General features: G+C 52.2%; 1 protein-coding gene across 1 annotated transcript; it reads left to right on the top strand.

Annotated features, from left to right (window-relative positions):
- Window positions 1-6,718: 6,718 nt before the first annotated feature.
- On the top strand, window positions 6,719-8,685 carry TLX3 (T cell leukemia homeobox 3). The gene is made up of 3 exons (XM_064161641.1): window positions 6,719-7,210; window positions 7,623-7,866; window positions 8,394-8,685. Exons 1-3 carry the CDS (start codon window positions 6,796-6,798, stop codon window positions 8,602-8,604), a joined length of 870 nt encoding a protein of 289 aa, XP_064017711.1. The 5' UTR covers window positions 6,719-6,795; the 3' UTR covers window positions 8,605-8,685.
- Window positions 8,686-25,592: the final 16,907 nt, after the last annotated feature.

Consider the following 25,592-nt stretch of genomic DNA (forward strand, 5'->3'; position numbering starts at 1 on the left):
AAGTTACCAAGGCCATAAAGATGGGCTTTGCAATATGCATTAAAACCACTGAGGCATGTTCATCTGTTGGAGGCTGTGAACCACCTTTAGCTGTGTACTCTGTTCACTGTTTCTGCCCACTAAGATGCAGAGGATGAGGAGGTTTCCTCATGATGGACTGGTCAGTCTTCGCTCAGGGCTGATGGCTCCAGTTCCCCCATGGAGAGCACAGGGCTGATGGGGAAAGAGCTAATGAGGGCAGGCCTAAAAACCTTGCCTCCTTCTTTCTGCAACTCTCTCCAGGCAGAGACAGAGGGGTGCAGACCCCAAGCTGAAAGAAAGGAGCAGAGGGGAATGATCTTCAGACACTGCAGCAGCAGAACTTTTGCCTTAGGAAAAGAGCAGCTGGTGACACCCCCATGGCCTAACAGAACTGTGCATCCACTCTGCTGAGCACCAAGAGCTCAGTGCCAGCAAGAGTGTGGCCTCAAGCATGGCCCCCCAGGGTCTCTGCCCTTCACGGGACATGGCAGCAAGACCACTGCTTTGTCCTGGGGCCTGTTGAGCCCCCTGGACATCGCAGTGAGGCTCAGCTCTGGTAAGGAGGACCCATTCTGCTTCAAAGGACCCTGCAGAAGAAGGTAAAACAGGACTGCATCACCCTTCTGTGTGTGCACCTCAACCCCTCCCTGCCCAGTGTGTCTCCCCAGGAACGTGCCACTGAGCACAGCAGAGAGCTCAAACAGCAGCTTTGCAGCACGTAAGTGTTTTTTGTCTCTCCTCTTGCCCTACCCCTTCCCACAGCAGGATACAGAGCACCCATGTCCCTTTTCATCTTGAGTACATCACCCCACCAGTGCCACAGGGATGCCATTTCCAGGGCTACAGATGAAGAGCAACTTCTTCCTGTCCTCTGCCATGCTGACTTCCACCGAATGGTATGGAATCAGTGATGTGCTAAACACTCAGAATCTGTTGGGTTTACGCAGTAATGTCTATCTAGAAAAGGCTGGGGAGAACGGGACTGACCTTGCCCACTTCAAGATCTGCTGCCAAAGCCAGAAGCTATAACAGAAACGTCTCAGCATCTGCTGCTGCTTTCTCATGCAGTGAGATACTGCCGTTCAGTCACTCTATGGGAAGAGACAAACCCCGAAGCAACAGGTGATGACTTAAGTGGGTGGCACATCCCCACAAGCCCTCAGTGCCTCCTGCAGCCGTGAATGGGCTCTGCAGCAGCTTCCCAGCTGCCAGGTTTAGGGACCAGCTCCCAGCCTGTGAAATCCTGCCTGTTAAAGGAGGATCTGAGGACAATTAAGGTGTTTGATGTGTGAGAGCTGACATGGCCTTTAGCATTCTTTCGAAAAAGAGAATTTGTTGCTGGCAATGTGACAGGCAGCATAAAGCTGCTGCTGAAGACACAAGCTGTAGGTCAGATACTGGTCAAACCTCTCCTCCTCTAAGCACTGGCCTCCAGCTGCTAGGCAGTACCACAGGTGAGGGTCACTGTGACCATTGCTGGTCCCAAGCCCTGGAGGAAGGAGCCTTTGTAGAAACTAGAGCTCATGGACCCCTGGCCCTGCAGGACAGCACGCCTGGGAGTGCAGCCCAGAACATGCACAGATGGGGTGTTGGGGAAGGGGGGATGTGAGAGGAGCTAGAAATGCAGAAAGGCAACTGAACAGATGTACCAGGCTGGATAATACTCTGTGGAGCTCCTCAAGGTGGTATGAGGGCCAGCCCGGAGCTGGACTAAAGCCCCAGCACGGCAGTTAAGCAGCGGCTGAAGCAGGTGCTCAGCAGTTTTGGGTGTGATCCAACCCCTTGGTCTCACTAAAGACCCTCAGCCTGTGTTTCCACAGCACTGTCACGGGCAATTTGCTGCTGCCATCTCCCAGGAGGATCTCTGTGGGTACTGCTGGGAACCACCATGACCTACTTGCACCTCTCCCCCTACAGCTGCACTGTACGCGCAGTGGTTGCAGGCTGCACGGCTGTGTGTTGGAAAGATCCCCCAGTTCTGAAGTGGTCTCCCTCCAGCCGGGCACAGCATCGCAGGCTCTGCTTGAGCAGCCGCGGTGAACGCAGGGCTGGGTAGTAGCAGCCCCGCGATCTCCTCGCAGCGGCTACTGAAGCCCCCGCAGCATCTCGAGTGTCCGAAGTGGCCTCTGTGCCTCCGGGGGTGCAGACAGAGCGTCCACCGCGCTGCGGACCCTACGCGGAGAAGCTGCGCAGTAAGCGGTGCAGCAGGTGCCGGCCCGGTGTGAGGAGTTGCTGCTGCTGCTGCTGCTGCTGCTGCTGCTGCTGCTGCTGCTGCTGCTGCTGCTGCTCTGGAAAGGCTGCAGGGGATCCGCAGCGCTTCTCCTTGGGCTCATTGCCACGGACCTGTCTCTCTCGCGTTACGAACAAAATGCCTCATGTCAAAAACAGGCATTGGTTAGGAAAAAAAAAGGCGTAGGGATGCTTGGGCCCAGGCTGGGCTGCGGCAGTGAACCTCTAACCAAGCTGCAGGGATGGCCTGACCGCCATAGGCGTCCTCCCTGAGCCTATCCCTGAGGGGAGCTCTCTGCTGTGTCAGGGATGGCACAGGGCACCCCCCTGGGGGAAGCCAGATTTAAACCCATGGGCTGCTCTCGGTCCCTCTTGTGCCATCTGTTGTTGGCCTCAAGAAGGTAGAAGGATGCTGGGGCAGGAAAGATGCTTAGCTACTGTGGGGAAGGGTCCTTCTCTGTTTGCTCCCCAGCTGCTCAGTCTGGTCCTAACAGGGACCACTTGTGTAGTGTGCTTGGCCCTGGGCAACCTCCAGAGACCCGTTGGCAGGAAGGAGCTGAAGTCCATCTGCACACTGTGACGCACCAGCCCAGGTGACCTCCCTGTTCTCATATCTCCTGGACACTAAAAATCATCTTGGCATTGCTGACCACATCCAGATGAGGATTTCGTTTTCTATGGCTCTAGGACATGCCCAAGTGAGAGGCCATCCCTGCCACTGTTTTCTGGTGGCTGTGGCTGTTGGAGATGCAGCCCTGTTTCTTTCCCCTTGTAGTACAGCCCAAGGAGCATGGATGTGGTACCTGTTGATGCCCATGGCACGTACTGGTGGCATAGCTGGTGTCACTGCTGGCAGACCTCCTCAAATGTGGATACAGAAATGTCTAGTGCTGCAGTGGAAGAGGGGTGCTGAAGCTGCCTCTCTCGTGGAAGGCAGGAGTGTTTGGTGTTAGGTTAGTGCATATTTCATTGTGTGTTTTTATTACCTCACCCTACAGGAAGCACTTCAAAAGCTGAATGGTGGCATTTGCCACTGTTGGGCAGATGGGGAGTCCTGTGAGAAGGCAGGTCTTGCGAGGATACCCTCCCTTATGACTCTCTGAGCCCAGAGACAGTCCTGGGGATGAGCAGTGCTGCACCATAACCAAATCCAGTGACTCTGGTAAGCTATAGCATGTTGCACGCCATGTCCCTTCCATGGCAGCCAGTCCTGGGAGCAGCATGGGGTTTCAGGGACTGAGTAAGCCAGGTGCTATGCATCTGTCTCCAGTGAATCCCAGTGACAAACCAGGTGGGTGTCTGCCCAGTGGTGCCAGGGAGATGATCACTCCTCTTACATTGTTTCACCCTCTTAACTATGTACCCCCATGCTTTATAGATGGCTTGGTGCAGCAATGTCTGGACCCCCACCCCCATGCCAGCCCAGCGTGGCAGAGCAGCCTCATCACACTTGCCACTGGGGCCAAAGGAGTTATGCTACACCATGGCAGTGTGGCCATGCCCTGCTGCTTTCTGCTACCACCACACACTCGGTGCCACGTTTCAGCACTGGTACCGAGTACTGTGTTTTACAGGGAATGACAATGCTTCACCTCTCAGCCTTCCTGCACGGCCCCCTGGAGCTCTCACTTCCCCGCCTGCTCTGCCCACCTTACTCTCACTGCTGCCCTGCTGGGTGCTGTGGGTCTGCCCAGCCACAGGGTGCTCAGTGTGCACGGGTGCCCATCGCGCTGGTGCTGCACACACCCATGCCCCTGTGTCTAAGTTAGAGGCAGCCCTAGCACTTGTAGCCTGGCCTTCTGACATGCTGTGCCATGTCATGCCATGACTTGCCAAGCAAATGCCATGTTTTGCTGTGCCATGCATGCCATGCCGTGCCTGGCTGGAGCCCAGATAGCTCTAGGGCTCTTCACACCCAGTTGCACCCTTGTCATAGGGAGCTGCTTTGGCACGGGGCTCTGGGAACACAGGTGGGTGCCCGTGCCTGCCTGAGGCTCCCACTGTCTGCCCCTGCGCAGCAGAACCAGCCTCGAGTGGTGTCTGGCTGCCCAGTGGGACAGAGTAGCCCGAGTCTGGCGGGACACGTTCAGCCCCGCACGACGGTCACCCCAGCAGCACCTGCCCGGCCCTGGACACTGTCGGGGTCAGCAGGGGACCCAGTTCTGGCCAGGCCGCGCCGTCAGGGCCGCAGTTCCCTCACCACTCGCCGGGCGGACGTGGATGTCCCGGGGAGCGGAGCAAGAGCGGAGCCCGGCCAGGCCACAACGAAACGCGGCACCCGGCGCAGTGCGGGGCGGGTACTGGGTGCGGAGACGGGCCGCGGGGCTGCGCTGCCGCGGAGGGGCAAGACAGAGGAGGCTGCAGAGCTGCATTTAAAGATAACATACGTCCTGGGTTATTAATTATAAAACATAATTAAAGTAAAACTGCAGAACGTCAACATATTAAATTTAAAAGCTAATATTAAAATAGAGTTAATATTTAATAAGGTAGCCGAGCGTTACAAAGCGGTGCACGGATACTGGATATTTAACTGTGTAAAAACCAGGAGAGTTTTCCCAAAGAAAAATGTATTGTTTAGCTGATTATCAAAGACTCTGTGATATATTATCCATTTCACAAAAATAATATAGATATCTTTTTAAATATAGTAATAAAAACATACTAGCGCCTTTTAAATATACTATTACTTACCACCCCTTTTCATATTGTACTATCACAGACACTTTGGAATTGGTTTAAAAGCACATCATTCATTATTCAAAGCTCATCTTTGCATATTATTCCAGCTCAAGTCTGCCAGGCTCCCTGTGAAATCGTTCACAAAATTGATAACAGCAGACACACACGCAATAAAAAGATCGCCTTGGGCAGCCCGAGTTCCCATTATGCAGATCAAGCCGCAATTTTCTCTAACAAAGCCTGCCCTGATTCAGGACTGGATGTCACTTTATTTATTTATTTAGCCTCCCCCGCTTGCCTCTTTTTTTTTCCTCCCTCCCCATCCCCTTCTCTTTTTCCCCTCCTTTTCTCCCGCCTCATTGCCTCCCTGCCCTCGCCATCGGGCCAGGACGGAGTCGTGTCCCGAGGGCTGGGCACCCGCGGCAGTTGCCGGTGGCACTGCCCGGCCCCACCCGGCTCCGCAATATCTTGCCACGGGATCGTGTCAATCCGATTAGCTCCTCTCCGGGGGACCGGCGGCTGATGGCGGCTCCGCTCCCACCCGTCGCACCGAGCGAGGACAATCCAATTAGACTGCCCGGGGCCGGAGGTGGCACCGAGGGGTGGTGTGTTTAATAGCCGTGTTAATGACCACCGGGCGGGGCGGGGTTCGCTCCGTGCCACTAGATGAGAAAGCCTCCCCGCGACAGCAGGGACATGACTCCGTCGAGGTCGGACAGGGAACTCCAGCCGGCAGCTCCGGGTCAGCGCCCGGCCGTACCCTGCAGTGCAGACGGGGTGGGATAGGTCCCACCCGGCCTCGCTTTTTATCGTGGGGTCTCGGCGGCGGGGGACGAACCGGCGGGGAGCGTGGCCCGGCGGGTCTGTCCGCGTCCGCTGCCGCCGAAACGATTGGGCGCGCTGCGGTAATTTAATCCTAAGGTTTAAAAACTAATCAAGTCCCTCCTGTCACCACTCCGGCATCCCGGGATCGCCCTGCCAGGTGCTGATCAAATGCCATTACATTCTATTAACAGGGAAATTCTATTCCCCGTTTTCATTTCCCTTTATAAGCGGGAAACTAAGTAAATGCGGCTGTGCCTTATTTAATTGTTAACGCCTTTAGTCCAATTTGGACGTCAGGGAGCGTCTGCAAACTCGCTCTGCGGCCGCGATGAGCTCCTGCTGCCTGGGTGCAAATACAACCCAAACGGAATCTCGCCCCGCGGGGCCCTAGCAACCTCCCAGCCTGGCTCCGGACACCCCCTCGGGTCACCACTCCGCACTGCCGACGGGGCGGGCGCCCGGCGTCGCTGTTTAGCGGACGGGCAGCCACGGAGATGTACAGAGACCTATCCTCGCCGTGCAGGGCTGCCGCAGCTAGGCACCGTCAAGGGTAGTGAGCCGATGGAAGGGCACGGGCCGGGAGGTGATGGCGGCGCCGGGGTCCTCGGATCGCGAGTCAGACGGCGGACCGGTGCCCCCGACGTAACGGGCCGGCCCGACCCTGCGGCCCCGACGGCGGCCCCCGCCGCCCCGCCCCCGCCAGCCGCGCGGACCCATTGTTCGTGCGCCCCAGTGATGTCACCGCGGCGGCGGCGGCGGCGGAGCCCCCGCGCCCGGGCGCGAGGCCGGTGCCGAGCGGCGGGAGCCAATGGGAGCGCAGAGGCTGGGCGGCGGCGGCCAATGGCGGCGGCGGGGGCGCAGGCGGCGCGGGGCGCGCGGCGGCCCCGAGGAGATGACGGGCGGCTGCCGGGGCGGCGCGCGCTCGGCAAAGTTTCGGCGCGGCGCGCGGCGGGCCGGCCGGGCCGCGGAGCGCGGCGGAGCGGCGGCGGCGGCTTTATAGCAGGCGCGGAGCGGCGGCGGAGCGTGGACCCGCCGAGGATGGACCCGCCGGCGGGCGCGCAGGGCCAACACCAGCACGAGCCCATCAGTTTCGGCATCGACCAGATCCTCAACAGCCCCGAGCAGGACAGTGCTGCGCCGCCGCCCCCCCGGGGCCCCGACGGCACGACCTTCTTGGGCGGCCCCGGTGGCCGCGGCGGCGCGCCCTACCCGGCCCTGACGGCCCCCTTCCCGGCCATCGCCGCTCCCTTCGAGGACTCTGGATCTTACAGTGTCAACCTCAGCCTGGCCCCGGCCGGCGTGATCCGGGTGCCGGCGCACAGGCCTATCCCTGGGGCAGTGCCGCCGCCCATCTCCAGCGCCATCCCGGCAATGCCCGCCGTGCCCAGTCTGGGCAGCCTCAACTTCCCTTGGATGGAGAGCAGCCGGCGCTTCGTCAAGGACCGGTTCACAGGTAAGGCACCGGGGCTTGGCGGGGCGGGCGACGAATCCCCGTCCAACAACGAACGAAAAAGCGAATAAAAAATAAGAAACGAAATAATGATAGCGATAATCACAGAGGTGAAAGCGGAGGCGGCCCGCTGGACGGTTCCCTCCCCTGTACCCGCAGCGACTACAAAAACTCGCGCTTCTCCCGCGCGGCCGCCTCGGGGCTGGCGGCAGGGATCTCCCGGGTGGCGGCAGGGTCCCGCTCGTCTCCTACATCCCTGCGGCGAAACGTGGAAGGGGGACTTCGACGAGACGCCGTCTCATTGCGGGACGGCGGGCGGCCGTTAAGCAGAGCCGCGGTCTCGGGACGGGGTGGGGGGGGGTGGCCGGCACCGTGGGGGGCGCGGGGCTGACCCCTCTGCTTCCCATCCGGGCAGCGGCGGCGGCACTGACGCCCTTCACGGTGACACGGCGGATCGGGCACCCCTACCAGAACCGGACTCCGCCGAAGCGCAAGAAACCGCGGACATCGTTCTCCCGGGTGCAGATCTGCGAGCTGGAGAAGCGCTTCCACCGGCAGAAGTACCTGGCCTCGGCCGAGCGCGCTGCCCTCGCCAAGTCCCTCAAGATGACGGACGCCCAGGTCAAGACCTGGTTCCAGAACCGGCGCACCAAGTGGCGGTGAGTCCCGCGCCCTCGGGGCCGTCCCGTCCCACAGCCGCCCCACGGGAAGCCCCGGTTCCAGCCGCGATTCGCACCCCTTGCCGGCAGCAACACGACTGGGGCCCAATTTTTGTTCCTATTATAATATCGTTGTTATTTATTTCTATCATTTTCTTTTGTATAGTCCCCGTTCATAAATATGGGGCATTATTCGTTAACGCGGGGGGTTATTCGGAAAAACGGGGGGATTAGTCGGAAAACAAATATTTTCTAAAAACAACAATGGGAGGATATTTGGGAAAGGAGGGACTATTGGGAAAGGGGATTTTTGGGAAGCGGGGGGTTTCCAGGCATTTCCCCGTCTCCTGGAAATCTCAGTTCCAGGCCGAGAGGCTGCCGCCCGCCTGGCCGAGCCCGGCCCCGGTACAAGCAGCCCCGCTGTCCGCTGGAGCTGAGCCGGCAGGCTCGTGCCGTGCTCCCGCGGCCCGAGGTGCCCGGTCCCGGCGGAGCATCCCGGTGCGCGGGCTGAGCGTGTCCCCCGGCAGGCGGCAGACGGCGGAGGAGCGGGAGGCCGAGCGGCAGCAGGCAAGCCGGCTGATGCTGCAGCTGCAGCACGACGCCTTCCAGAAGTCGCTGAACGAGTCGATCCAGCCCGACCCGCTGTGCCTGCACAACTCGTCGCTGTTCGCGCTGCAGAACCTGCAGCCCTGGGAGGAGGAGAGCGCCAAGATCCCCCCGGTCACCTCCCTCGTCTGAGCCAGGCGGCACGGGCAGCGCAGAGGACTCGGCGGCAGAACTCGGCCGGCGGCTCCCCCCCGGCCCCGGAGCCGCGACTCGCAGCAGACGGGGCGAGCGCAGACAGCAGCGAGCGGTGCCTGCGGGGCCGGGACCTGGGCCTGGGGCCGTGGCCGCCGCGGTGCTTCCCCGAGGCCGGCGCGCAGCAGAATCGCCGGGCGCTGGCGTGGTGGGGCCCCGCGCTCTGCTTGTATATTCGTGTCGATGTTCCACTAGGAAGGGAAATATGTCACTTTTTGTAAGAAGTGTTAATACTTTAATTTATTTATGCATCGAGATTTTGGGCACTATTAATATGGAATTATATAAAACCTCGATTATTTATATCGAAATCTGAACATAGGTATTTTGTGTTGGCTTTGGAACAAAAGGCTATTTATTATTTTATTTTTGTTTCCTGTTCTGAGGATAGTCTAAACGAAAAAAACTACCACCTCCCTCCCGATCACTTAGCGGCGGGGACTAAGTGGAGCCGGTGCTGACTCATTAGCTTAGGAAACCCTATTAAGCTGAAAAGCGGTAGCTTCCATCTGTCCCAGGTGAAGTTAATGTCAGCTGTAATTTATTCACCGCAGTAATAAGGGCTCCTTTCAGGCACCACTCACTAGGTTTTGTTCTCACCTTCCCAGCTAACGAGCTTTAGCGCACCGAAAGAGCACCCGCACCCTCTCCTTTCGCCACCGACTCTAGAGAAAGCGCCTTATGTTTCATAATAAAGAAGATTTGGGGTTGACACAGACCATGTATAATACTTTGTACTTGCCGAGACGTGTAAATAAACGTTTTCTTTACAAACGCCTCTCCGCTGCCTGCTCTGCCGCCGTGCTTGGGAAGAGCTGAGCCTGGGCCCGGGGCGCTCAAGGCGGGCAGCAGATACGGAGCTGACCGGGGTGAGGAGGGACCGGAACGGGGAAGGGAGTGGGACCGGGGCTGATGAGTGAATTGGGAGTAGAGTTCAGGGAAGTGCACCGGAGCAGGTTGTAAGCGGCGTTCCCGGTCGCTCCGCCCGGGACCGGGGAGAAGTGGCCGGAAGAGCCCCGGGTTTGGGACAGCATCGGAACGGCCGTTTGCGCAAGCTGCCGGGCGGGGTGCAGAGACGGCTGCTTTCCGGGACTAACAGCGTGACCGGCGCAAGGCCCTACCAATGCCCGGGAATTTTTCCGCCGCACCCAGCGCTTTTCGTTTTCCCTGCCTCTGCCGTGAGTGGCTGGCCATGGCCGTACCCGGCCGAGTGCTGATTCCCCGGAGCTCGCCCTCAGCCCAGCTCTCTGAACAACCTGCGCGGGTGGGAAGGTATTTTTTAAGAACAAATTTCCGTAGTTCTGCTGGTCCAGGTGACCGGTCACCCGGCAAGGAGGGCAGCCGCCAGAAAAATGTATTTTTGGGAATCGGTGGCATTCCAGGCAGCATCCCGTCCTGCCCAGAGCGAGCGGGGCTTTGCCTTGCCCACGGCGGGTACTGGGAGTCTGCAGGAGTTTAAAGGTGTATCCTGGTTCTGGGATTTCTGTTCCCCCGACCCTGCCACGGCAGAAGGCTTTTTGGGGGTAGGCAGGGAGAGTGATTAAGAAATTTTCCTAATTAAGAATTTCCCTAAACAATCCTTTCCTCAGTGGTGCCAGGGCTCAGGTGGAGGTTGAAGACGGGTTTTGGGCTGTTGTGCGGGAAGGTTTGTGGAGGTGATGGTGCAGCTGGACCCATTCATCAGGAAAAATGTGCAGCCTGCGCTGGAGGTGTCCGACAGAGAAAAGGGGAGGGAATAAAAAAAAAACAACCAACCAAAAAACAAACAAACAAACCAACCAACCAAAACCAATGGGGAAAAATTATACCTGGCTGCGGGGTTTGGGGAAAGGCCGCGCTCCGGCGGTGCGGTGCCCTGCCACTGTCCCCACCGAGCCCTGCTCTTGCTGTTCATCAGCTAAAAGCTGTCCCCGTTTGTTTCTCTCGTTTTTCCAGTGCGTTTCGGTACGCGGCGATCTGCGGCCGGTTCACCGGCCCCGCGTTAGCCGGTCTCCCGCACCGGGGAGCGAGGCGCGGAGCGGCCAGGCTATGGGTCTTACCCGGCTGATCTGCCATGGGTTTATCACCCGCTGGTCCCTGATACGGGGGCTGGGGCGGGGGGGGGCTCTCCGCATTAGCTCAGTATGCAGAGCAGAGAGGTACCGCCTGCAGAAGGGCCGGAGGGACCCCGCCTGGCAGTTAAAATTCAGTAAAGCCGAGCTCTAAATCGTGCAAGGGGGCTGGAACAGACGAGTACCCACGTCCACACGTGCTTTCGATGGTTTATCTGTACCCCCTAACATCTACAAACGGCATTGTTTTCAAGACAGCCTTGTTCTGTAACTGTGAGAGCATCCCATGGCCATAAACTTCTGCATTCCCGATTTCCCCGCAGTTTTTCCCCAAACTGTTGTAAGCCAGAAGCTGTGTGTTTGCAGAGAGCATAATGATGCTGCACAGTGCCGTAATCAGCTTTGTGGCAGGCGAGGATCTAGCGCAGAGCCACCCAGTGCTTCCAGCCCTGTCATTAACGCAGCGCGACGGTCTGAGCTCGGCGGTGGCAGTCAGGCCAGTCTTGGGTTGTCCTTACTGCTGCTGCCTGTGGGATGTGCCGCAGGCAACGGGATCAAGCCTCGGGGATCACCAACTTCCCAAAGGGCTACAGAAACCAGTAGCTTCCATTTCAGTCATTTGACTAGTGAGGCTTTATAGACTGGGAGCTGCGCTTGGGCTTGCTGGGCTTGTAGCCGGTGTCTTTGTTTCAGAGGAGCCCGGTCTTGAGGCTTTGAGGTGTGCCGGGGACGAGGGCTCGGGCTGCCTCCTGCATCCACGTCATGCAAGAGAAGAGTGCATGGGCGGTACAGGGGTATTGATGTGAGTGGTCATGCTGAAGGGGACAGAAGTGAGGGTTATCTCCAATCACTTCGTCCAGCAGCCCTGTGTTTATAGGAGTGAGGCTCCTGTAGAACTACGGGGATTTATTCCTAAAAAATAGCCACCAGTGGGGACAAATGCAGAGTATCTCCTTCACTGGGTGAGAGCAGTAGCTCGCTGCCAGTCAGATTCAGGTGCCACAGGGCTGTCCAACCATGCCTGCTGTGTCTCTGAAGGTCCATCAATAGACAAAACTACCCATGGGGGCTTGAATGAACTTTAGACTCTATCAGCTTGAGCCTCTCTGCCCCAAAGAATGTAATCCTGGGGAATGTGGGTGTTTCATGGAGGAGAGGGCTGTTGTCCCGATGCTGTTGATTGTCCTGTCCACGTACTGACTTGGGCTTTGTGGTGGCCAGCTGGGGTCAGGCTGTCCTTTTTGGGCAGCAGTTTGACTTTGCAATTTCTGAAGCAGCCTGCTTGCAGTGTAGGCTCTGGCTAGTTGTGGGGGAGCATGGTTTAATCCCCATGCTACCACTCATTACTAAATAGTCCTTTACTTCCATGGGAGACTTCTTAAAACACCCTGCTTAGCAGAGGGTGAAGGCCAGCAGTGTGCAGGCAGTGTGAGGGCAGCAGAAGCACCTGCAACTGTATTGCAGCATGGCTAATTCAGATGGAGTCATCAGAGCACAGGCAATGTGAGACTTGAGATGGAGATGTAGTCTGAGAGAGCTGAAGATGCTCAACATCCAATATAGCTGATTTATAATATGCTGGTGCTTGATGATGGTATGAAATTGATAATACTTAGCACTTGGTTGGTCTTTCTAAAGCAGTTTTAAATCTGTGTGTGAAACGCAGTCCCCATGAGGTGCACACTCTGGGAAGTCCATGCTCTGTACTCACATGCCCTCCTGTTCAGAGTTTTAAGTTCAGGAAAGCTTGTGTTTGCTGAACAAGAATGGAAAAAGGCAGCTGAGTTATTAGTGAGACTTAACTTTGGGCAGATGACTTTCTGTGCTTTGCTTTATTATGTGATTTCCCTTATTGGGACGAGCAGCTGAGGGGGTGGATGCACTAGGCAGAGCTCAGGGTAACTAGAGCTGTATGGAGGAACATCATCCATTTCCTCAGAGTCCCTCCTGACTGCTTTAAGCCCAAGCCCAAAGTAGCCCCCATACCACACTCTCATGCACAGGCACAGCCCCTCTCAGGATAAAAATAGTGCTGTAATTTGCATCTCTCAGCATTATTTTGTGCCATGGGTATTAGATGTTACGAAGTAATGCACAATGATCAGATCTGTATAGGCAATTCTTTTCCTAAATGGGCCTTAAAATCAATGGGTTATTAGCTCTCCCTCTCCGTGATGAAAGCTCAACCCTGTTAAACATGCAAACTACACAATATTCAAAACCTTGGTTTACAGAAATGTTTTGCTCAGCTAGTTCATACTTTGGCTCAGTTATATCTAATATAAACAGTACTGAGATTTACACCACACTTAAACACCTGTGATTTTTTTTCTTGCAGCATGTGTTTCTGCACCACAATCACTCCTCCACTGATGAGGAATAATTTAAGGGCTGTGACTGACCTGGGTGAGCACTTGCCCTGGTAGCTGCTTCTCAGTTGGTAGAATTCCTTTTCATGTTGTCTGAGCAAGTTGGACTGTGTGGATGGAAGTATTTCTATTCTGTGCAGGTAGGCATTTGGGGGAGAGGTGGTATAAACATTACTTGCTTTAAGCTATTTGGAATAGCTCCTTTCAGTGTGGAGTGTTTCCCTTCTCCACTCTCTTGAGTCCATTAAACTCCTAACTTTTTCCTGACTCATTGCAGAGAAGCAAGTATTCCCATCTGATGCCCACTTGTGTTTGAAGATCTGAATTCGTTTCCTGGAGCTTTGATAGGCAAGGTGTGTGATGGTTTGGGTGTTCCCTGCCCCCCCTACTTTTGAAGATCACCCAGACTAGACTCAGCTGGCTCTGGAAATATGAATGAAGCTTATATTTACAGCTAGCACAATATACCAGCAGATATTTACAGTATATACAGTTATAGGCAGAAATAGACAAGGTAAAAGGTAATACAGAAACACAACTCCCCTCCCAGAAACCTGAGTCCCCAGGAGGGGCTCTCAACCTTACTCCAGTCCAAGGAAGAATAGAGGTTTGACCAGAGGTTAAGAAGCAAGGTGGGTTAGCCCAAAATAGAGGGTGAAGTTAGAGAGATGCAGCTCAGCCAGCAGCCCCAGCGAGAGTGATGCCGAGAGTGTTATCAAATGTTTTTATTTCTTGTTCCTGTACTTCTCAGCAAGCCTGTGAGCAAAGTAGACATCACCACTGTTTTCTTTCCACAGCCTGTACTTCTCACCAAAACATTCTAGCCTGCTTCAAACTAGCACAAGGTGATAGTGTATTTGGTAGCAGTTTAGCACCTATGTACTTTTGTCTGTCTTTATGAAGGTCTGTCTTCAATTCTAGGCATTTCAGGTCTCCTAGTCATCTGCTGTTATGGTTAGAGCAGCAGTGGTATTTAGCTATTTTACTTCCATGAATTTAGTTTAAGGGTTAGAGATAGAACTTGCCTTCCAGGTCATTGTGGAAAATAGGAGCCAGCTGCCTAAAGGCATCTTTGTGCATTCAGAGGTGTCCACAAATCCTTTGTAGGATGTGTCTAAAGCTGGAAGTCCTGGGAAGTGTGGAGCAGAGACATGTGTGATGGTTTTCAGACTCTTTGGGCAGCACAGATGAATGTTTTGGCACTTTGGAGGGAGCAGTTCGATGCTGTGCTCTGCACAGGGTGTTCTGATCCTGGTGAACTGCCATGATGTAGATGTCCATTCACTCTGAACAGTGGTCTGAATTTGCTGAGGTGCTGAGCAGAGCAGGCTCTAAACAAACCTCAAAAATCCAGACCTTAGGCCATTCTTAAAAAACACTCTCACAAATTAAAAAAGTAATAAAAGGAGTAAAATCTGCCTCTGGACAGTAGTCTCCCACAACAGACCTCCCAGTAACATCTGAGTGTCTATATAGACATCGAGGGCATAATGTAGGTCCTTGGTAAACTTTCTAACCTGAGTCTGCAGTTCTTTACCTCTTAGGAGTCCAAATGAGTGTTTCTGCTTCAGTTTATGGTGTGGAGCATCATACACTTTTACATGTGGGAGCAGGACCTTCATTATTACCAGCACATGGTGTTTGCTGGGTCCTTCTTTGCTGCCCTCCCCTGTGGCAGGACCACGGGGTTAGACCCAGCTGCTTCTGTCCCCGTGCCAGCCAAGCCTGCAAAGCTGTACCTCTTTGTTTTGTCCTAGTTTGGGTCCATTTGCTGGAGTTTGGGACCAGTGTGCTGTGGTGAATGGGGAGATGGGAGAAAATTGCTCTGTCTGCAGCTTTGTCAGTCCTCTGAGCTACTTGAGCAAGTCTCTGCAGATGAGCAGTAATTCAGTGTGTTGGTAGTGAGAGGCATTTCCCTGTGTGCTATGGCTAGCTGCCTTTGGGAGCTAGTCTACGTAGAAAGCAGACACTGTGGACAGTCAGTGTGAGCCACATGGCCCATTGGAGTTCCTGAAAGCTTAGTGGGAAGGGCAGACTGCACCTGCACAATTAGCTGTGTCTGGTCTGTCTTCCATGTTGCTGAACCTTCAGGTCCCTGCTCAGGTGAAGCTTTATTTTTATGTACTTTTTATTAGGGACACCAGGCACGGTCTCATTGCCTTGGTTTTATTGTCTTCCAGCTTTGGCCTAAACAGTATCTGGATGGAGGGAATGGAAGTCGTTGTCATGTTTTGCCTATAGTATTACTAGGCTTCTTCAGTCTTTGGAAAATGGAAGGTCATCAACCCCTGCCAGGCTGCTTAAATGTCTTAAGCTTGATGCCACAAGTGTTCCAGAGTGCCCAAATGATCCCATTAATTTGGCATCCAGTATATGCTGCATTATACATACCGACTTCCATTGGCACATGCCACATCCAATCCATTAGTTCTGCACAAATGCACTTAAGTTTTTTATTGCTCTTAGTTTTGTGTCATCAGCAAAGAAAGGTAAAGTTGATCTTCATCTAAATCACTGACATGGATTATTGCAATTGATTACAACGAAGGAAGAGCTTTTCAAGTTTCAAAGTTATGTTGTCTTTTATTTCCCCAAGTAGTAATCTGTACTGTTTAAGTTATTGCACAAGAGCTGTCTCTGTAAGAGCTGTCCATATTACATTCCTCCTTGAGAACGTTTGTGTTTGCAGGCTGTCTTGATCTACCCCCCCCCTCCCCCCCCAGATCCACACTGCTTTTATTCCTTCTGCTGGCAGAAAGACATTAAATGTTCTTCATTCAACCCAGCTACAGAAGGAAGGAAAGGAGCAAGATGTGTGCCTGCTGAAGCTAATGTATGCAGGTTTGGGAAGTCCTGTGTTACTCTCAGAGTGAAACATCTATGATGATAAAAATATTATTTCTTGTTTAATCCAGCATTCTTCCTGAGCTTAACTCCTTTATTGGGGTAGCATGGTTAGGACACCCAAGTATCCAGTGACAGCAGCATGCAGGGGAAGGATGTGGCCCAGTGTCACATCACTTTTCTGTCTAGTGATCAGTTGTGTATCACTGTAAAAAAATAGGAAAGCTGTTAGTATGTCCTTGTAAAATAACCCTGCTTATTCTGTGCCAGGAATACTCTGTCTAATGATTGGAACTGAATGATTATAATCTAATGATTAGAATGGAGTGATTGCTCTTGGTGATCTTAAAGGTCTTTTCCAGTCTAGGCAGTTCTGTGATTCTGTATTTGGGTACTTCACAACTCGCTGTTCCCCAGTGTTTATCCTGTGCCCCTCCTGGGCAGGTACTTGCACCCAGGCTTGTCTTTGCACAGCTCAGGAGGCTTGTTAAAATCCACGAGGCTGGTCCTGAAGTCCCTTGGTTTGAATCCATGCTACTTAACTCCCAGGTGCTTGTAAGGGGCAGTGGAATCATAAATTACAGAATGGTTTGGGTTGGAAGGAACCTTAAAGGTCATCTAGTCTAACTGCCTTGCTTGTTAGCAGGGGCATCCCCCACTAGGTCAGGGTGCTCACAGCCCAGTTGAACCTGGCTTTGAATGCTTCCAGGGATGGGGCATTTACACTTTTCTGGGCAACCTGGGCAAGGATCTCACCACTCTGTCTCAATCTTCCTCTTTTAGTTTAAACCGAGCACCCCCTGTCCTGCCTCAACAGGTCCTGCTAAAAGGACTGTAGGTCTAACATGTTTGCAAAGCACCCTCTGCATCACCGGGGGCTGAACACTTGGAGTAGCCTGGCGGAGCTTTTCTTTCGCTTTGCTCCCACCACTTCAAGTCTCTTCAAAACTCCCCACCTGCCCTAAGGGCAGCAGTTCTTAAAACACGACTGTGAAACTTAACTTGAAAAACTAATTATTAGATAATAAAGCTTGTGGTTTATGGAGTGGAGTGGTGGCAGAGCCTGGCTGGAGTAGGAGGCTGTTAAACAGGAAGGCTGCTGGAACGGGTCGGCTGTTTTAATAGGAGTGAGGGAGGGCCAGCTCCTCAGCTGGTGTAAATCAGCAGAGATCCATTAAGTTCAGTGGATCTCAACTACTTTACATCAGCTGAGGACGCGACCCCGAGTACTTAATTGGTGGTATAATATAAAGACATTAGCCTCTCTCTGGTTCCTCCGCACACGTCGTTCCCATTACTGTAATGGGAGCAGCCTGTAAGGGAATACGCAGCCGCGGGTGAGCACGGCTGGTGCCGGGCCCGCGGCCGGGCCATCAGGGCTGGCGCTCCCTAACGCTGCTCTCCTGCCTCCGAAGAGCTGCGGCTCTCAAGTGGAGAGGGAAAACAAAGCAAAACGGTTAATAATTAAAGAAGCCTTCCAATCCTTCCCTTGGACCGAAGGGAAGGAGCGAGAGCTCCGGAGGTGCCTGCTCTGGGGCTTGACGCGTGCCGCAGCCCTGGCCGCCCTGGCACCCTGCCAGGAGGGGATGGAGATGGGTCTCTTGCCCCGTCGTTGCCAGCAGCTGTGGCACGAACCGTGGTGTGAGCTGTGTTTTACCTTGGAGTTCTGGAAAATGGGGGATTTTGCCACAGCAGAAAATGCTTCTGTGTATTGGCTGTAGGTTCAGACAAAAGGAATCCCAGGAGCAGCCTGGGATGAAGCCTCCTGTCTACTGCCCACGGGCACAAGCTCCAAGTTGTGCTGTTCCACCATGCCAGCTCTTCTCTTGTCCTCTCCAAATGTGCTTCCAGCCCTGGCTCTGGAGACAGAGGTGAGGTATGTGGGGACAGGGAGGCTTTAGCTGTCACAGAGCTGCAGATCTGGGAGACAGTAGCACTCCTCCTTCCAGCTTTTCTATGAAATCTCTTCCTGTGTGTTTTACACCTTGAGGATCACACTGTCAGGAAGGTGGGTGCACTGGCAGAACATGCTTACCTGCAGGGCTGATGTGTAGGAGATGATTCCTCCATAGGTAGCAGAGACCTGTTGGTAATTCATCTCACTTTGGTTCTGGCATCTAAAAATAGGTCTGGGTACCTGCAGTCCTTCACCCTGATTTGTGGATTCCCTTAAACTCTGCTCCTGATCAGAGCTTCAGAGCAGCAGTCCTTGGCCATGCTTTTCCTGGAGTTTCATAAGAATATTCTTTCTTCTCCTCATGGCATCTGTGTCTTCTGCAGGCTCCCCACCTCCATATTGCCTCTGTGCTTCTGGCCACAGCACATATTTCCCTCTCTGAGGTCACAGTCTGTGTCTTCCTGTTCTTGTGCAGCTCTTGAGCCTTTATTTTCCACCAGTTCATTGGTAGTTGCTGAGCATCCTGCTTCCAGCTTCCCCTCCGCTCAGGTGTGTGTTTGCCCTGTGTCTGGAACCAAGAGCCCCCTTAGCATTTCACTGCACAAACACATCCCGATGTGTCTCTGCCTTTTTCTGGTAAGGCTGTAGAAAACAGCCCCAACCGAGTGGGATGTTGCTTCTTGCCCAGAAGAGGCTGAGATGGGTAATTGATTCTGAAAGCAGTTTGCACAGTCGGGGACCTGCTCACTGAAGCTGTCGCGGTACACTGGGGAGCTTTGCCGTGTCGGTGCTCCAGCGGAGCAGCTGGTGTACCCAGCATCTCTTCCAGCTTGTCACAGGCTGGGGAGGTTCCTGCGCCCTCAGACCACTCACGAGGAATGCTTTCGACTTCAGTGTGTCCCCTTTATTCAGCAGGAGGCCAACAGAGTGCATGGGGCTGGCAGGTAAGGAGGCTTGTCTTGTGCTGGATTTGGCACATCAGGGTTAGTCGTTTCACTTTGAAACACCATTTTAGAGTCACCCAGCCCAGTGTGCACATACCTTGTGCTACATCTCTGTGCCTCGAGAGGAGATTGTCTCTGAGAGCCTTTCCTACCCTTCCCAGGCTGAAATATTTTGGAGGTACTTGGTACAAGTAATCAGGAAAACAAAAAACACTTGCAGGATCTCTTTGAAAATCTGAAATGTGATCCTCCTCTAAACTCACCAAGGGTAGAATTTTCAGGGGTTTAGGGTTTGGGGTTTTTTTTTGTGCCTTGTCATGCTTGTGGCTTTCCTACATTGATCTTTATGAAGTTGACCTTCTCCATTTCAATCTCTGCCAAGCGCTCAGAGGGGAAAGGACATAGATCTGCTGCATAGGGGGACTGTAGTAAAACCTTGGCGCTCTTTTCACTACTGTACTAAGGCAGGGAAAATAAAGCAGCCTGTGTCCCTTCCTCATTTCAGGACACTCTTTTAAACTGCAGACAGCTGTCCAAAAACCTTCAGAGATGGAGCTTCCAACCTTCTCTGTGTTATTGACTCAGACTGTGCCTAGGGAGAGGAAGCTCCTGTCTGACACAAGCCTCCTGTTCCTCAGTTCAAGCTTTTATATTCCTGTGCTGTTGAAAACTCACATGGATTTTCTGTGTTCACTATGATAGATCTGCAAAGTCAGAGTTGTCTTCCCTTCTGTACAGTACACATGGCAGAGTTTGCCTGCCTTTTGTCTTGCTGTAGGCTGTGGTCCTACAGTGCAGGTAAGCCTTCCGTGAGTAAGAACTAACCCAGAGGAAACTGCATTGGAGTGCACAGCACACATCACTAATTACCCTATTAGATGGAAAAAATGAGAGCCTGCCTCAGTCTTGTCTTTCTTGGTTCACTTCTGTTTCCATGCTTGCTTTTGATGCCAGTCTGCAGCTTTCCAAGCACAACCTGAACACTCTCCATGGCACTGGCTTCTCTTCACAAGGGTGTAGTTTACTGCTTTGCTCTTTGCTGTTTTCTCTGGCTAAGGCTCTTTCTTCACTGAAAATTAAGTATAAGACAGAGGCAGGAAAGTACATGAGGGGGTGATATGCACTCCGGTTGGTGCTGCTCATGGCACAGAAAGCAAGGTCAAAAAGCTCTGAGAGTTTGAGGGTGGATGGAGCAAGAGCTGCAGGGGCTTGGGGCAGCACGAATGGCAAGAGGATCCCAGACCTCTGTCTGTGCATGAAACCCTGAGAAGGAGGGAGGAAGCCAAGGATGGAAACAAAAAATGGAAAGCAAAGCTGGAGATAGGAGATGGGAATGTCTGGGACTGAGCAGAGGAAAGGTTGTGCGGAGCCACAGCGCTGGGGAAAGGGACCTGGGACTGTCTGGAGCCATGGGAAGCTCTGCTGTCAGACTCTGGTGGACTTTCAGGGGAACAAGGAGTCTTTTGTGTTTAAAACTGCAGCGAAGTGGGGCTGTATGTGGCAGGTACCCAGGTGTTGCCTCAGGAATGGAGACAGAAATGGTGTGACTTCACACTGAGGGACAGGAAGGGAATTACTTCTGTGGGTAATGTTTTGGGATCCCGTGAGACAGCAAGCACTGGGACAGCTCGGTGGTGAGCAAACCAGAAACCAGCAAGAATGACTCAGAACCTCTGCAGAGTGAAGAAAGCAGTGGTTACACGAGCAGCCGGAGAAGGTGGGTGGAAAAAGGGAAATCATGCATGAGGAAAGCCAGGCAAAGGCCCCTCTGAGCGACAGGGTGCTCCTGAAAACAGCTCCCGAACAACTCGCGGCGAGCGGCTGGAGCACGCCCGGGCTGAGGCGTGCGGGGCGCAGGCGCTGGCTGCCCAGCTGACAGCTGTGGTCGGTGACAATAGCACGGCCTGACAAGTTCATTGTAGCTCGGCACGGGGCAGCAGGTGGGAGAGGCAGCATGCGTGGCCACCTGCTCGGCCGCCTGTGTGGCTGTCCCCCCGGGCTGACACGGATGCTCCGTTGAATCCTGCCCCAGGGGAGGAGTGGCTGGTGCTGCCCCCAGGTAGGGCGAGGGGCTGACACCCGCTGACAGGGCTTATGTCAGACAGGGGCTCTCAAAGTAGCTGTGGAAGGCTTGTGCTTTTACCTTTTATAGATTTCACTTGGTTAGACTGCAACACATTTATCTATTTTTCTTTATTACAACAAAATTAATTTGATCTGAGCTAATTTTCATGCCTGGAATTTAGCAATGTGTTGTGGAAGGCTCAAACATGTATGAAAACAGACAAGGAAAAAAAAAAACCAAAGCAGTCAAGCCAAATCCTACACCTGTAACTCTTCCTGAACCCACCAGGCAGTGGGAGAGCTCATCTGCTCTCTGCACTTGGCTTGTGCTATCTGAATGTCATGATTGTACAATAGGGTTTAATCGGAATTGGCATCGTTCTTGCTGGGGAGTGAATGGACTGGGAGTGACTGGAAGGAGATGAGGATGCAGCCTCCTGCGCTTGTGCTGAGTAAGTCCTTGTGCAGCAGTCAGCCTGCTTTAGAGGCCAAAGTCAATTCAGAATAACACCAATAAACCTGGGCTGTTCACTTCTGATCGGCCCTGCCGTAACTCAGCGACAGCCCACAGGGAATATTTTTTCTCCTCTCTCTGTAAGGAAGAGCAGGATCTGCTTGAGTCAGGGTAGCACGAGATGCTCACCGTGCCCTGGTGTTTGACTTGGAACTCTGCTTCCAAGCTCTTTCATAAGCACTCACAGGCTGGGACAGAGTATCTATGGAGCTGTTCTGATTTACGTCTAATCCAGCTCATGGGTGCCGTTTGACAATCTCGTTGGCTGCCAAATGCTGCAGCACATGTTTTTGTTTGAGTTTTCATCTTCATAACCATTTGGTTTTCCTGACTGTGTGTACATTCCTGTGTGTAGACTGGGGAAGAGAGTGGAGTGGCAGAGTTAGCTGACAGGTCGGGTTGAGCTGTGTGGTTTTGGCTAGCTAGGCTTGCACCTAACCCGTATGCTGAAGCTGATCCCCTTGCTCTGTACCACCTACAGAAGCAGTGAGTAAGCACAGAGCTGAGCACAAAGGCATCATTTACACAGTCACAATACAGCAGGTTTGCTTCTACTGCAACAAGCCAGAATACCTGCTAATGTGGAAAGAAAAAGAGTAGCTGGAAATGCTGCTGTCTTCATGCACAAGGCAAGCTCCATGTTGCTTGGTTTGGGTATGGCAGGGCTGGTTTCTCAACTACTGCTGCAAGCATCTTTGCCAGGGGGCATGGGGTTCATTCCTGTTCACCCTCCTGTTCCCTCTAGTCTCAAACTCATCTTAAGAAAGGATGCAAGACTCACCCCTTTTAGCTGAGCTTTCCCAGCTCACGGACCAAACTCTTGAGTTTTCTAGTTAAAAGTGTGTTGCCAGATTTCAAAGAATATCAGGGTGGTTTTTTGGTTTTGGGTTTTTTTTTGGTGCCTACTTACGGTGCTTTAAGGCATCTACTTAGAAAAACAGAAGATTTAAATGGATGTTTTAAAAAATCAGCCTAAGGTATTCAGAGATTTGCTTTTAATTATGAAGAGTAAATTAAAATGTAGTTGTTCCATGGCAAGGTCATCTTAATTTAGTGTCTAATAATACAGGTATTACATTTCTCCTGAATAAAGCCTTACTTGAGCTAAGATAATTTGTTTAAAAAGTAACCCAGCCTTGAGTGAAACATTCCTAATGATGAAGGACCAATTGAAAATTTAAGTGCCTAATCACAGTAAAAATTAATCTCTTGCTCCCATTCTTTTGCCTGAATTTGGATAACTTTAGCTTCTAGACATTGGACTCAGAGGCACACTTGTTTGATGCTTGCCATTTCAGAGTTCTCCATAGGAGATTCAGGTTTATTCACCTCTAGCTTCCCTTTTTTTTCATCTTAACGAACAGAACTGCTCCCATCCTCTCCTTTTACTTCCAGAGGGATCTCCCGTGCTGGAAATAGAATTCTTTAGAGGTTAAGGAATGTCCTGGAGCAGAGGATGCTCTCATGAATCAGCATAACCTTCCCCCTCTGTTATATGGTCTGTTGTACAGCTCCCAGTTTTGTGCTGAGGCTCTTCTTTTAGTAGTTGAATTAATCTTCCCAACAACGGCACAAAATTAGAAAGTTTGTTACCACTATGGCTTGAATTTGTTTCCCCAGAAAATAACACCAGTGACCTTATCCTTTTTTACCTTAGGGATGGTGGCATAACCACATCACACCCCAGAAACTACTGGGGGACAAACTGGAGAGCTGAGACTCCCGGCAGCTCTGAAAGCAAGGAGTCAGTTTGGCAGTGTGCGATAATGACTGTAGTTAGATCTTGATTAAGCTTAAGTGGCCAGGAGTGAAATAATTAAAATATAGATGTTTGCTTTCTCCTGGGCTTCAGAGTTAACAACTGGCTCTGCCAAGCAAGGCCACTTCATGTGTCGAGGATCACAGACACGGAAAGTCTCAGGGAATGTTAATCTTCCTTATTCCTGAGACACAGGATTAGTCTGAAAACAACCAAAACGAATCTGAATTCCTTGCCAGCCCCGGGAGCGCGCCCGCACGGCACCGGCCGGGCAGAGCCTCTCCCACGCTCGCTGCCCACGGCACCGGGAAGTGCGTGTCGGGAGCAGACACTCCAGTGAGATACCCGAGAGGGGTGGCTCGCATGTGGCATTCCCCCTGGCACAGCAATCCCCCCGCCAAATAACGCTTTCGGCCGACGGGGCTCTTGCCCTGCCTGGCCAAAATGTACTGATGTGGGGGGTGAGAGGTGCCAGCTGTGAGGACGCACTGCGGGCTGTGCCGCTGGGAGGGAGCTGGGCTAAGGGGGGCTGCGGGGGCTGCGCTGGTCCTCAGACGCGCTGTCGGGCGCCAGGAGTTAGCCAAGAGAAGCTTTGTTCCTGCGGCGCTGCCTCCCTGATTCACTGCCCTCCCCTTCCCTTCGGAAGTGCCGCCACGCTCCCCAGCAAACGGGGATGTATGAACGATTTTCTCTCCCTCCTTTTCCTCCTCTTCCCAAATATGTTAGCTCGGAGGAAGCTTTATTCTTCTTCAAGGATTATCTAGTTGTCTCCAGACTGTATCTTTTGGTGAATTTATTGCCGGCTCTTTAGAGGGGAGAAAAAAACCCCCCTCCTCCAACCCCCCCCCCCCCCCCCCCAAACAAACAAACAACAACAACAAAAACCCCAAACGCAAACTCAAATGCATTTTGCATATTAACACGTAACTCTTGTTCCTGTCTGCTCCGTTTGGAAATGGTTGGATTGCTTTTATAAAGAAAAAAATGGCTAATAAAATTGGCCTCAGCACCGTTGCTTTGCAATTCTTATGAACAGTAAAGTGCTACTTACAGTCATTGATGTTAAAAGCTATTTCTAAATTATGGTGCCATTTATTATCTCTAGTGTCCAAAGTAAGTTTAAATGATGCTTATAATTCATGTTTTACCAAATTTCCTTTTCCCCCCGAGGATACCTCTGATTAACTTATGCACATTTAAGCGCTTTTTAAATTCTTCTTTTATTGCCATTATGCTCTGAAAATCTCAGCAATTCTCAAAAATGGGTAATAAACTTGAGATAAAATGCTGCAGTTTTAGATCAATGCTGACATATCACTGTGGTGATTTCTTCAGAGCTAAAGTGATAATGCTTCATATTTACAGAATATATACTACGTTATTACTACAGTATTACCATTTTGTTCTAAGATGAAATGAGTAATTTACCAATTTATTAAACAGTTACATTTAAGTATTGCTTAGGACATTACCACACCAATCTGTTTACTTAGCTTGAAGAGTTACCATTAAGAAACCCTGTTTATTTAGGTAAAATTTGTAATGATCATGCCCTCCATTAAGAAACTTATTTTTTCTGCAAGCCTAATTGCTTGGAAATGAGTTCCTCCTTATTTACTATGGTGCATTCTGCTAAGCCAGCTAAAAACGTCACCCTTGCAAGAAATGCTGGAGAAATTAATAATACATATATGGAACAGTTTTAATTAGTATAATACCAAATGTTAATAAAAGATTTATGATTCAGTTACAAGTTCTAATGATCACAACAGGAAAAGGTCTGAAATGTGGCAGTGGTGATCCATTTAAAATAAACAAATGTGCCAATCTTTCCACGTCGGGGACAGGGGGAGATTGTTTTTCCCTGCCCCTGTATGAGCCTTGGCTCAGTGATCCGTAGGGTCAGGCTGTGACCCCACAGACACCAGAGTAAATCTGGCATGGCAAGAGGATCGCCATGGGGATTATCCTGGGGTGATGGGAGTGAATGGAGAAGCCCAGTGCAGTGGAAGAGGCTGCATTTAGTTCAGCCAATGTTACTGGGGTGTGAGCAGCTCCTGCCTGGGAGAGACAAAGCCCAGCTGGCCCAAAGTGGGTCTAAGCAGCAGCTTCAGTATTGATGGTGCAACCTTTAAGCCCAGCCCTAGGAAAAAAGTCTGTTTTGAATAGGTCAGAAGGATGGAGACAGAATCAGCTTGGCTCCAGCCAGAGGTAGAAGTAACAAGCAGTAGCTGATTTTCAAGAGGTAATTCTTCTGGATGAGCATATGAAACAGTATGCCAAGTTGCAGATGTTTCAGGTTCACCTTGCAGCTTGGCCTTGTGCAGCACAGGGACAGTCTGTGCCTGAGGCTGAGCCAGTGACCAACCAGAAGTGAAGATGAATGAGTCTTCATGGAATTGGGCTGGTGGTTGCTGGTCTGGTGAGTGTTGGTCAGGGAAGCACTGAACTGTCCACCTCAGAGGCATTCTAATGTTGGAATGAGT

This window comes from Pogoniulus pusillus, chromosome 22 (genome assembly GCF_015220805.1).
Source record: "Pogoniulus pusillus isolate bPogPus1 chromosome 22, bPogPus1.pri, whole genome shotgun sequence".
NCBI classification, from domain to species: Eukaryota; Metazoa; Chordata; class Aves; order Piciformes; family Lybiidae; genus Pogoniulus; species Pogoniulus pusillus.